This window comes from Chanos chanos, chromosome 4 (assembly GCF_902362185.1).
Source record: "Chanos chanos chromosome 4, fChaCha1.1, whole genome shotgun sequence".
Taxonomy (NCBI): Eukaryota; Metazoa; Chordata; class Actinopteri; order Gonorynchiformes; family Chanidae; genus Chanos; species Chanos chanos.
In genome coordinates this window covers 19,214,652-19,227,888 of record NC_044498.1, presented here as the reverse complement: position 1 = coordinate 19,227,888, position 13,237 = coordinate 19,214,652, and the positions used below count along the sequence as shown (strand labels likewise).

The 13,237-nt window shown below is 40.6% G+C and overlaps 2 protein-coding genes across 3 annotated transcripts in view; one reads left to right on the top strand and one right to left on the bottom strand.

Annotated features, from left to right (window-relative positions):
• Positions 1–944: 944 nt before the first annotated feature.
• l3hypdh (trans-L-3-hydroxyproline dehydratase) lies at positions 945–3,485 on the top strand. The gene is made up of 5 exons (XM_030772640.1): positions 945–1,428; positions 1,576–1,745; positions 2,096–2,218; positions 2,586–2,723; positions 3,072–3,485. Exons 1-5 carry the CDS (start codon positions 948–950, stop codon positions 3,195–3,197), a joined length of 1,038 nt encoding a protein of 345 aa, XP_030628500.1. The 5' UTR covers positions 945–947; the 3' UTR covers positions 3,198–3,485.
• Positions 3,486–5,269: 1,784 nt separating this feature from the next.
• Positions 5,270–13,237, bottom strand: part of daam1b (dishevelled associated activator of morphogenesis 1b) — a 29,186-nt gene continuing 21,218 nt past the window's right edge. For both annotated transcript variants that reach the window (XM_030771846.1, XM_030771847.1), the window contains 8 exons: positions 13,002–13,108; positions 11,199–11,287; positions 10,797–10,965; positions 10,351–10,458; positions 8,899–8,959; positions 8,394–8,525; positions 6,359–6,529; positions 5,270–5,482 (listed from right to left, as the gene is read on the bottom strand). In XM_030771846.1, coding sequence (XP_030627706.1) covers positions 5,270–5,482; positions 6,359–6,529; positions 8,394–8,525; positions 8,899–8,959; positions 10,351–10,458; positions 10,797–10,965; positions 11,199–11,287; positions 13,002–13,108 — 1,050 coding nt within the window. The remainder of the gene's footprint in view (positions 5,483–6,358; positions 6,530–8,393; positions 8,526–8,898; positions 8,960–10,350; positions 10,459–10,796; positions 10,966–11,198; positions 11,288–13,001; positions 13,109–13,237) is intronic.

Below are 13,237 nucleotides of genomic sequence, written 5' to 3'. Positions count from 1 at the left end.
GTTTCCACTGTGTTTGAAACAGTTGTCCACATTTTGGCTTTTTTTTCTCTATGTAGACCATGAACATTTATGATAATACACTAAATGAAAGAAACACTGAGCATGAAAAACGTGAAATGATAGATACACACCTGATTTTAACTATTTCCTCGATGTGGTGTCCTGGTAGCTCTTTTATTATGTGGGATGCATTTTCCAGGCACTATCAAGGACTACTTAACACCTTGGAAAGCATGTTAACGCCTCAGTTACCAGATCTCAGCCGAAGTGCACATTTAAACTTTTGTACCATTAGTTCTGGCGACTAGTGGTGGCCCGGAAACATTGTAATACATTTTACATTTGTTTTTTTCCCCAGTAATGTTGCAGTTACCTGTAATTTTAAAGTACCGACGTACTCGAGGTTTTATTCCAGAACAGCGGATGGCGGTAATGAGCTGTCATGAAAAAATCCAACGAGGAGAAGAATCACGGAGTTTCGGAAAAGCAACACTTAATTTTTAAAGTAACCAAGGATTGCTGTATATGTCCGCTCTAAATTCAGTAATTTTGGTGGCTCTGTGAAGAGGTATTTAATGCATAGATAAGCTGTTGTAACAGTGAAGTACACTTCACGCGATTTCTACAGAGGAATTCCAAAGTTCAAAAGTTAACTGTCTTGCTCGTATGATAGAAAGGTACGTCGTCAAATTTGGGTTCGGTTCCCTTCAATTAACCATAAGTTGTCAACTGTTGTTTTGTGTTTAGAGCAGAGACACTAAATTAGGATTTATCCCTACATTGATTTATATTGGTATAATGTACTTTAATGTTTACTTATACAGTCATTTCTAAACTCTTGAAGGTAATGTACCATTTGAGTCGGGCATAAGTTCGATGCTGGCCTGAATTTTGTCATTGTCACTAAATTAAGAGGTTACCAAATACAACTCTAGAGTGACGCATCAATGGAGTTACCAAAGCTTCCTCCCCACGAAGGTCCCGTGCTGACCGTGGTTGACATGCACACCGGTGGCGAGCCGTTGCGCATCATCCTGAATGGATATCCCGAAGTCAAGGGTGACAGCGTCCTAGCCAAACGACGGTATGTGCGAGAGCATCTCGACCACCTGAGAAAAGTACTTATGTTTGAGCCTCGTGGTCACTATGATATGTACGGCGCCTTGTTGGTGCAAAGCGAAATATCAGAGGCTGATCTTGGAGTACTCTTTATGCACAACGAAGGCTACAGCACTATGTGTGGACATGCTGTTATTGCGCTCGGTCGGTTCGCTGTAGACTACGGAATGGTGAAAGCTCCGACTTCTCCTGAGACGCAGATAAATATTCACTGTCCATGCGGATTGGTGAAAGCTTTTGTGGAGTATTCTAACGGTAAAACCGGGAAAGTGAGGTTCCAAAGCGTCCCTGCTTTTGCCTTTGCAACAGGTGAATCCCTATTGTATATTTGTATCCATGCCATAAAGGATATTTTGGATTGATTGATATATAAATATTTAATATATTTGCTATTTATCATATCAGTAAAATGGTGTGTCCTGCACTCTCACACACTGCCTCAACGCTTTATTCCAGATGTCACTGTGTCAGTACCAGGGTATGGTGATGTCTCTGTGGACATCAGTTATGGTGGTGCCCTGTATGCTTTTGTGAGTGCTGAGAAATTTGGATTGGATGTCAGTATGTCCAGAACCAAGGATTTAGTGGATGTAGCCACTGCAGTGACCAATGCTGTCAAAGCTCAGGTAACAATTGTGTCAAAAATAGTTAAAAAAAACCCAAAAAACTTTAATATCCCTGCCCTTTCACTGGCCACTGTTATTGTACACTTATGCCGTACTTGCCCCAGAGGTTAAATGACAGAATTTGACTTAAAACTCTAGTGAAAATAACTCATTCAAATATCCAATTTGTTGCTGAGTTTATTCAGGTGGGTCAGTCCTTGGTAGTGCTGCGTAGATGGTTGCTGGGTCAGGCATTGTGCAGCAGTGATTTTGATTCTCATGTCCTGTAAATGCCCTTTGGTTTTGTTTGCCATTTAATTCCAGTGCAACAGATTGAAAATTCTGTGCAATTTTTCTCTATCTTCTGTTAGGTGAAACTTCACCATCCTGTCAGTGAGGACTTGGCCTTCCTGTATGGCACCATCCTCACTGATGGTAAAGATGCCTTCTCAGATGAACCAACTGCCAACGTGTGTGTGTTTGCTGATGCTCAGGTAAGACACAGACCAACTAAGCTACCTCAACTCTGTGTTTTGGCAACCAAATGTTCTGAGAAAAAAGTTCACTGGAAGTATGTAATAAAATACTACTTGGTAAAGGGGTGGAATGCTGCATTAGTCAGTCAGCAACAGTTGACAAGTACTGTCAATTTTCAATTTAGGTTTTAGACATTGTTACAGGAAGAAAAGTCTGATATTTGTTTGACATTCAAAATAACCTGACTGTGAACTAAAATAAAATAATCTACATTTTGATATGTCATAGCATTTTAAAATGTGCTATGTAACTGTATTATGGACATTATATATGAACATTATCCCAGTACCTCCAACATGCCTCCTGTGATTTGCGATTCTTCAGGTTGATAGGAGTCCAACTGGATCAGGGGTCACAGCACGCATTGCTCTTCAGTACCACAAAGGCCTGATCCAGCTCAACCAGACCAGACACTTCAGGAGTGGAACCACAGGATCCATATTCACGGGAAAAGCAGTACAGGTACCATACTGCACATACACATCAAACTCTGTGGTTGTATGAATGATATGCAATTTATTATTAATTGTTTACATATGAAGAGTAGGAACCCTGAAATACTGCTAGTACTGTTTTTCTCTAGTCAGATTAATAAGTCTTCTTTGAAAACATTTAATGTTGTCTAGAACGCATTTTAGAATGATAGATGTTGAATGCTCAACATATTGAATATGGGGTTTTTAATGCAATGGTGCCACATATAATAGTATTTCCCAAGCCTAGTCCTGGGGACCCATTTGATATTTTCATTGCAGTCTAGCATTAACACAGCTGATCGATGTGATCAAGGGCTTGACTTGTTTCTTTAAGGACACTGTGTGTGGACAGTTTAAGGCTGTGGTGGTGGAGGTAAGTGGTCAAGCTCACTACACCGGAGTGGCCTGCTTCACCCAGGAGACTGACGATGACCTAAGAGCCGGCTTCCTCCTCCAGTGAACCGCTGCCCAGCATGGAGTTTTTAGCGACAGTTAAGAGCAAGGCAACTCCTCCTCTTTTAGATCTGGTGAATTTCCAGATTTTTGCTCGAGACATACTTGGAGACATCTGAATTGACTTAAATAATCAAGGCCCTCATGAGCATCTAATTAGCTGTATTAGATGTACTTTTGTAACTGCATAACTGCATCTCTGCTGGGCAGATCTCTGGAGAGTAGTTCCACACTGTAACATCAGTGATTATAGCCGAGTACCATATGGCATACATACTCTAGATTTCTATTGTTCAATTTGTGACTATTATCCTATTGTGACATGTTCTGGTGTTTTTCTCATGCTAAAATGATGTTGCTGCGCACCATATGTCATTTCACTATATATTTCATTCACAATTTAATGTTTTTATGGAAAATTGATTGACTAAAGACTCAAGGCAACATTTTTTGAGTGCACTGTCTTAAGCTATAGCACCCAGTTACCACCAGAGTGCAGCAGTTGACTATAATATGAAACCGGGAGAAATGCCCAGTGTTTATACACTTATAAAACAGATCAATAGATGACTCCGATTAAGACTCCACACCTGATCAGATTTTCCCTAAGAGCATTAAAAGTAATCAAGCCAGAAATGTGTAGAAGTCCTATCAATACATTTCAGCTATGTTTTATCTACTTACTAACTAGGCAAACTTCTAATGTGATGTATTGTTTTCAATAAAATCACAACAAAATCACCGTAACTGCTGAAGTTTTTCTGTTTATTCTTCTTAGATCTATCTTACAATGGAAGGCAAGTTTTAAATTACAAAAGTTCAATGGAAGTATCTCACACTGTGAAAGGAAAAATTTTTCAGAACACAAAACTAGGCCGTGGATAAAAAGACTGAAGAGCATTGGGAGAGAGGAAAAAAACAGGAGGGGGGAAAAAGGAGTATTGCATTGATTTGGTTACTTAATCTTCTCTTTAAATAAGTCTACACAACATCCCTCCAACTGCAACAAAGACTCAGCAACATTTAATGCATAGTGTCACCAAAATGAAACTCCATGATGCATCAGAGAACTCAAACCTTCAGTGTGTCCTTAAAAGCACATCACTGACGTTATCTTCCAAAAAAGCAGGTCTCTGAGATCACAAAACGGTTCCCCTCTTTAATGTAGTTTCTGTTCTTTGTCAACCAGCCCTTATATCACCGTTGTTAACATTTAACAACATTACTTGATATAAAACGGTTCTCTTAATGCTTCTGAAAGCGTTGGCCTCTCTTGGTGACATGAATACACATTTTTAAACAGTTTTTTAAACAGTTGGCCTCTTAAACAAAACATCCATTTGACAAGGTTGTGCATTCTTCCTCTGCTGTTTTGTTTTTATGTAGGATAATAGTCTTAGGCATTAAGCTGTGTGTCTCATACAGGATCCTACTTCTGCATGCGACAGGCTCCATCTATGCATCCAAGACATGAGAGCCACTTGTTTGGGGAGCACTGACGAAGAGGCTTCGACAAACATAAAGATCTTTTTCTGAAGCATTGCCAGCATATACAATTATAGGAAAGACCACAATTTGCTTGCTGTACCCTCTGTGGCTGGTCAGATTTGACTACATTAAACTCAGTCTCGTTCTTTGATACCCTTGGTGCACCAGCACCTTAAAAACCACTTCAGATCTTCTCAAAGGAAGAAATGCATCAATAATAAAATTAAAAGTTCTTTTGGCAGCCACGTTTTGACTGAAACTCCTTTGGCCCTACTTACTTTCAATAGTCTTGTGGGCCAGAAGAATTTATTTTTCAATGTACTCCATATGTCAGGGTCATGCCTGCCCCATTTCTTGGCAACCCCCAGAAATTTTCACAATTTAAGTCCAGTGTTGAGAGGAGCTCAAAGGCTGTTTTGAGAGGAGCATGTGTGCTATACCACTAGCAACCAGGTGGGGGCCTTATTGTCCAGTCTGAAATGAGAAGAGTAGTTGTGGAGATCACATGAAACACAGGATGAGGTGATAGAAATGGGTCTCATAAGTACGGCTCAGGATTTGAGCTTGGTGATAGGCCAAGTCAGGTGTAGCTCAGAAATTGAGTTTGGTGATTGGACGCTCCCTGCCAGTGTCAGTGGTCTGGCTGTTGATGCGTTTGCGGTTACGCTTCATCTTGGTTAGGTCCTTGTCAAAGACTTCTCCAGAGCGCAATGCCGATACGAGATCGTCAAACTCTCCTCCATTGTCCTCTCCATTCTCTTTAGCCTTCCGTGCCTTCCTTTCCTTCTCTCTCTGTTCCTTCAGCTGAAGACAGACAACGAGAGAGAGTTAGATATAAGGAAGAAAACTAATGAAGTGTGAAGGGCTTTGACTAGGTTGATAAACAGAGGTGGGTCCCGTGTGATATTAATATCAGAAGTAGGGCCTTAAACCAAAAGAAAATAAAGAGAAAACTTGATATCTACAGTCTTGATTTGCCATCATTCTACCATACATCTTTCTCTGTTGTCCTCATTTATTCGTGCTATATACTGACATAGACTGTTACTCATTTACTCTGTGGATTATTTGCATAATCAGCTGGTTTACCATAGTTTATTATTTTAATGTGTTTCAAACCCGTCTCACCCATATGATTACTTAATAGGGATTTTGGCACAGCTATTCCTATCCTAGCACATATGTTACCCATATGTAGAGGTTTAACACAGAACCCGTGGTTTTGGCTCCATATGTGCTAAGTAACAAAAACTGATAATAAATATAAATTTAATATATACATATGACAAATGATGTGTCATCAATCCCACCAGTCTTATTAGTGGGAGAGAACTTTTTTTTTGGTTGTTTGTTTTTAATGACTATTGCAAAGATCACACGGTTTGCAGTTTGAACGATTCAATTTCTTAAAGTATATGAAACTCAAATGTATTAACTATGAATACTCTCTCTCTCCTTTGATCGACCATCGCTTTAACAAGTGACCTTTTATCACAAAAAACAAAAACAGTCAATGTTTGGTCTTCAAAGTTGTCATGTTTGTGTCCTCTAAACTTATCAGTTTCTGAAAACCTTCAGCCTGAGAATTGTAAGGCTGTGCAATCTTCATGTGAGACCGGGGTGAGAAACGTGTGAAAACTAAGAGATAAAAAGACAGAAAAGAACAAATTCATTCATCACCTGAGCCTCCATGCGTGCCCTGCGCTCCTCCTCTTCTTTGCGTCTCCGCATGTTTTCGTTCTCCTGACGTGCCTCTGCAAAGGACTGCAGGAACTGATCAAAGATGCCAAAGAACTCATCAGGCTGCATCTTCCCAGTGTCCTCACCAAAGTGCTTGACTGCTCTCAAGAACTGTGAAACGAGAGACAGCACAGAGTCAAATATAAAGACATAATCTGTACATTTCATTTCATATTTCAGTGTGAATACGAATGGAGTTCTCTAAAGAGTGCTGGCACATAAGTGTGATTCAACAGGGAACGCATCCTTGAGAAAAAGGAATGACCTCAACACCCAGAGATTTCTCTCTGATGAATTACCACACAGATTCATAGACGCTTAAAGAAGCTGTGTGTCACTGACTTGGGAGCTGCGATGCCCTTAAAAAACACTGGTGGAAGGTTTAAAAGCCATCCTTCTGACATCATGTAAAAGAGTGGATGAAAACTTTGAGTAGTAAAAAGAGTAATAACAAAGTAAACTAGAGTGGACTCCGAACTTGGGGGAACAAACAGCTGGAGTCTTATGGACCTGCGGTAAACTAACCTCGTCACGCACGGCTTGCATCCAGAACTGGTAGCTGAGATCGTAGCGGTCTTGTTAACCCACATTTCACTGGCGACTGATTACAGCCTAAACAGGAGGGATTGGGGGGGGGCCTCCCTGTGGCACCACTGCGGTATCGTGCCGCCTCACTGCAGGGGTGGAGGCCCAACCTTCCCATAATGCCTTTGATGTGTCTTTATTGCTGCCATATGGGGCAAGCACTCTGCAGGGTCCAGTGTTCACTAAGCCAAGGGGCATGTTTTTATTTCTTTTTTTTTTTATCTGTTTTCTCTTTCTCTTACTCTCTCTCTCTACATGAGGCCCAAGGTGGGTTGCATTAAAGAACAGTAACAAAACACAATCTATATTTTTTGGTTTAGGTATAGGATGAAGCTTAGTGTTGTTAATGTTCAATGACTGTCATGTAAGACTGTGCTCATAAAATTTAGTATTTTTGTTCAGTTCAACAAGCACATCCATATCCAAAAATTAGAGGGGTGACCTGTTTTCTTAGTTAAACCGAACCTAGTATAACCATGAGCGTTAATAAAAAAAAAAAAAAAAATCAGCTCACTGCGTCTTCACCACAGACCAAAATTTGAATGACACCCTCAATATAAGGACATCATAGCTCATGACTAAAAGACACAAATGGAATGGTGAAGAAGTGTAGAGAACTGTTTCCAGACCACCTTTTTTCCAATGGCAACATGTTTTACATGGTGGCTGCATCTACCGGGAGTCTTGACATTGCATTTAAAAAAAACAGTTGTAGAAGCTTGTACAACACAAAATATATCTGTATAAACATGGACCGCTGTTTAATCCGAGGTGGATATGAGTGATTAGGGATGATGTAAATGCTTGGATCAGATTGCTTTTTTTCAGTAACGTTATGCATGTTCAGAAAGCATGTGACCCTTTGCTTTGCCTCCATCATTTTTTGCCTTTCATCAGTATCAGAAACAGTCTTATTCAGGTTATAGTTTTGAAATGTGGACAAACAGCTTAAATGAATGATATATTTAGCATACACACAAACAATTTATTTACAAACTTGGACTTGAATCAGTTCTTTCAGACTGATGAAGTAATTTGGCTGCGAATGTAGCCATTGTCTGCCTGCGTGTAGACATCAACTGAAACTTGCATTATTACTTCCTTTAAGGCGGATGTTGCATTCAAAGCAACATGTCATGTGTCCTTTTTCCGGCACTGTGCCATGTCCTCTTGGGTCCCCAAAGGGCCAATGAACATGTCACGGTCACTCCATAGGAAGAGCTCACAGACAGAGGTCAGGGATTAGCTGCTGCACTCAGCAGGCTACAGCTCTAGGTTTCTGTGTTCTGTTTCAACAGCTGGCCTTAGAGGGGAAACTCCACAAGACTCAGGGGTGCGCACTCGCTTCTCACTCAACACTTCACATACACACACACACACACACACTCACCAGTTCCTTAGCTTCCTGGAGTGAGTCCTCCACATCAGTGAAACTGAAACTAGCCACAGTGATGAACTGACTGACCACAGACACAAATTTATCTCCAACCTCCTGAGGACGTTTCCTCTGGAAGTCCAGCTCCTGTCATGGAGAACAAGATGCATCATTTTCACATTAATTTGCTCAGAATGATGTTTCACTTTATATATTTACACATTTAAATATATATTTTACAGAAAGCGCACAGGTTTTAGATTTTATTTCAGTTTGGTTATTTTTAAATGCTTCGGTTAAGGTTGGTTTGTTTTGATTAATCATTTTGACACTTGCAATGGCAAGCATTAGTTTATTCTGTCTGCCACTCAAAATATATTCCTATAATTTTTCAAATGACACAAACTGTACTTGTCTAGACACACAAAAAAAGTTGTAAGTCAAACCACATAAAAACTAGCTGACAGATACTCAGAGAAGAAAAAGTTATATGTACTTATTTAAACTGAAGAGTACTTACACTTTCCACATTTTTCAGGCCACTGCGAAGGTTGTTAATCTCTTTCTCAAGCTCAGTCATGCTATTATGTATTGAAAAACAAAAACAACAGAGTTTAAAATGATTTCCTGATACTGAATGGCAGGATATTTGAACACTGACAAATGCATATGATGATCATCCAACAATCCAAAGAAATAGATGGCCAAAATGTACAAATCTAATAATTTACCCAGAAAACCAACATTTTTTGGTTCATTGTTCCAACAGTACTATAGAAGGTCTATATGTGATTCACCCCTTGGCAAAACAAGTCACGCTCTGAGAAAATTGATTATAAAACTAAAGCCAATGCATGTGAACTTTAGCATTTGTGGTAACCTTCCTATAAGGCTACTGGCAAGAGTAATGTAGCGAGAGAAAGGGCCAGAGAGAAGGAGGCAGGCTCTGTTTAGTGTTGTGGTGTGTTCAGTCACTGGGCATGACATCAGTGCTGCATTTATGTGATAGATTGCCAACTGAATTCAGCAAGAGGCGCCTATTCCTGCCTTCAAACAGATACACTATTGTCCACAGTATAGACAGCGGTTAACACACACTCACACAAGCCTCAATTAACACATCTGCACACACTGATTATTCACACACACAAAGCTCCAGTGAACATTTCAGGGCTTTGGGAAAAGCTCCATTTTCATGAGCCAATGAAACTGACTCACTGACACATGCCATTCTCCCTGATGAACACTTACATCATCTCTTTGAACTAAGGCAATTTTGATCAAACTGAACTGACAATCAGACACCCAACCCTAGTTTGTCTCCAGCCTCTCTAAAGAGAACAAGAGTGACGAAATCTTGTCTTAATTTCTCTTGTGGGGCTTGTTACAAGAAGAGAGTTGCATGGCCAGATTTTTCATTTCTTTTTCTTTTTTTTGCCTTTTCATTTTCTGACACACTTTGGAAGGGGATAACAAGTACTAGCATTACTGGTTCCTGCAAACATAGTCTCTTCTTCTGTCCTTGTGATCGCCACGACTACATTCAGTCACGTTACCCACACATGGACTAAACCCCACCCCCTACTTGACCCTTTTGAGACGGTCATTCCTTAAGATGAAAGATATAGAGCAGACAGACATGGTGAAGTTGCCAATGTGTCCATTTCAGTGCTTCTTATGCTCTTACGCTGTGGAGGCCCACTGGGGAAAATTTATACATCTCAGCACCTCAACTTTCAGAAAAGTGAGGGGTCTTTTCCTCGTGCCACTCATCATAATTTAGTGTTTCACTTTACAAATGTGAATACCTCTGGTCTTGTGTGACTTGCAGAGTAGAACTGAATGGAGAGGGCAGAAAGACCAAGAAAAACCATTTCCTAAATCCATTCAACACAAGTAGACATGGAGGACTCATAAATAACCACACGGTGCTGAGTGCAGAGCACTCTAGCCTCTCTGCTGTAATACCTACTTGACTTTTGCGGCTTCCGGCACGTTCTGGAGGTCCTCCGGGAAGAGCATGACTTTGGGGTACTTCTTCTCAAGAATGGTGATTAGGTAGTGAAGGAGAGTGATATTCCTGTATGAACACAAAACACGATACATTTGATCATATGAATAATTGGACGTTAAACAAAACACCCGTTTACGTTCCCATATCACTTTCCTTGCCACTGAAAACTTTCTCAAGGTCTCAGATCTGGGATAAAGATTGGTAAAACCTAAAAAAGCACTAAGTCAATAAAGCTGAACTGAACTGAATTGAGTAATTTGGTTAAAGGCCAGATTCAGCAATATGACCTTGAACAAAAACTAAAAATCCTACAACAAAACTCCTCTAGCCATGCATGTATTAACATGAATACATTCAATATGTAGATGAACTGTTTCACATTCACTAACGCTGAAGTTACTCACTTGTCAATGCTGGACTTGGTGTCTGCGATCTTGTTGAGTGAGGACACTTTGAAGCCGTAAGCATTGCCTCTCTGCCCTTTGTTCATGTAGTTACCAAAAGCCAGCACAACCTCCAATAACTGCTTTAAGTTCCGGCTGTGTAGCACCTCTTTCGAGGCCTTGGACAGAGCTAGAGAACAGTGGACAACATTAAATAACAACAAAACAGGCATCATGAACTTATGGCTACTACTAATGGAGACAGTATGGTATAGTATGTGCTTTGTCCAGCATGTTGTCCAGCATGTTGTCCAGCATGTTGACAGCAACAACACAGATTTCATTTGGCTGTGTGCTTGTAGGACACGTGGAGGGAAAAATGCTAGGTAGTGGAAAACGAATCTACTATTCACACAGACACACCTTCAACTTTGGGTTTGATCTCCGCAATTCTCTCAGCAAACTTCTTCTTGAAGTAAAGAGACTGCAGCCTCTGTTGGTAATGGTTTATTCTGTAGTAAGAGAGAGGGGAACAAAACGGACATTAAACCTGGAATCTTAAAAGCAATATAAACTCTCTAAACCTCTAAACTCTCTAAACCATATCACACTCGATTGGATACAAATGGGCTGCAAAAATTGCTCAGCTGTGTAAAGGACTTGTGAGGAGATGTTGCTGAAAAGAGAAGTTCTCTTGCACTCCCTTCCACACAGAGGTCTCTGTCAAGCAGTTTTACAGCAGGTGACAAGATGGATTATTAAAGGAAAGCAAAAACAGAGCATGACCCCATCGGACGAACTTAACACTTGAGTGTGGTCTTCAGCACCCCTGTGCTGGGGGTCTGTCACCATGGCTACTGCCCTTGCGGAAAGTCCAAACACTACTGGGACTTTGATCAGGGACACAGCCAGTTCCTGGAGTGGAAACCTCTCTACTCCTCTCCTACAGCCAAACCGGAGCGGAAAACAAATAAACGTCTGCTTTAATGGAGTCATAAAAAAAAAGCGAAGCCATTTCCAAGGCACCTGTGCTTTGTTTGCTCTGTGTTTGCCCGGTCAGGACACAATACTGTGTCGTGTAACTACAGTGAGAAGGTTCTCATTTGGATATAGCAAATATTGATGCAGCAGCAGACTCTCTCTATGATTAGATCAACATGTTACAGAGGATTCAGAGCTGTTTCCCATCCCTGATCCAGGAAACAGAATTCACACTGGAGAGCTGCATAAATAAGGCACAGAATTTGACCCCCAATTTAATAAAAGTTACTTTAAGCTTCTGGGTGGCCTTCTTGGCTAAAACACCGTTTCCCAAAGAAACCTGGCTTGCACACACAATTACTTATTTGGCCAGTATGACGAAATCCACTGTGTGAAACATAGAGAGTTTAAACAGCCAGGGATTACATCAAGGACAATAGACAGAAAAAATCTGAGCTGTAAAAAGACTGCTGTCTTAGCAGGAGGAGTGTGAAATCATCAGATCTTCAGGGATTTGCTCCTACTGAAATATGAGTTGCTGAAATACAAATGCTACTGCTTATTTTTCCAGTCCTGGGTTGCCCTTGATAAGGGGGAAAAAAAGAAAAGAAAAAAAAAAAAACGACCCAATTTTATTTATAAAATTTCTCCAACATGTTGGACATGACTGTCAAATAACCCTGTCAAAAACTTTAGCACATCTTTGAGAACTGCTCCAACTTATCTGAGAGTGTCTGAAACAGGGTGATCAATTAGACGGAGAGATGATGACATCTATGGAGGCGTCTTTAACCTTAGTTTAAGACACGGTTTTAGACAATGGGGCTCAGTTTAAAGGGGAGGAGTTTAGACTGTAGTTTTTGGCGTGGTTTGAGTCAGAGTTTTCTTGGTCTCCACTGACTGGGAATCTGAGTTTGAATCCCTGTTGTGCCTCATTTTCTGTTCTCATATCTGTTGCTAGGAGCTCTGGGAAGCCCATATAGGTCACTTTTCTTTTGGGTGGGAGACATGACAAAGCCCCTATTAATCTCATGGCTATGTGACACACTGTGAAATAGGAACACATGACTGTGTACTAAATTAGTAATCAATAAGTCAGTAAATAAGTGAGTAGCTCTCAACTCAAAAATGTGCATGTCACTAGACAATAGTGTATCTTTTAGCGCAAAAAAACACAGGCTCTCTGCACGGCATAGGCAATTGGCTGGTAAAAATAAGGTGAAAAAAGGGGTTTTCTTGTTCTACCTGCTCATCTCATAGAGGAAGCGGTCAGCTTTGGCCATGCGGTCCAATTCATGCTTGTGCTCCTCCAGCAGGTCAATATCACTCTTCTCAGGCACAAACTTAAGCATCTGGAACAAAGTACACATCACACATTGAGTTTTACAGTATCAGAGTACATAGTGCATGTCACAACAGGGCTTCTAATTGGCTCCCATGTTCTCTTTATCGGCCCGACATCTATTTGACAATGACATATA

Excerpts from the sequence above, each read along its gene's own strand:
- l3hypdh (XM_030772640.1), top strand. The coding sequence starts at position 948 with ATGGAGTTACCAAAGCTTCCTCCCCACGAAGGTCCCGTGCTGACCGTG. Across the intron at positions 2,219-2,585 it reads GTGTGTTTGCTGATGCTCAG|GTTGATAGGAGTCCAACTGG; the intron begins GTAAGACACAGA and ends GCGATTCTTCAG. Across the intron at positions 2,724-3,071 it reads TCACGGGAAAAGCAGTACAG|GACACTGTGTGTGGACAGTT; the intron begins GTACCATACTGC and ends TGTTTCTTTAAG.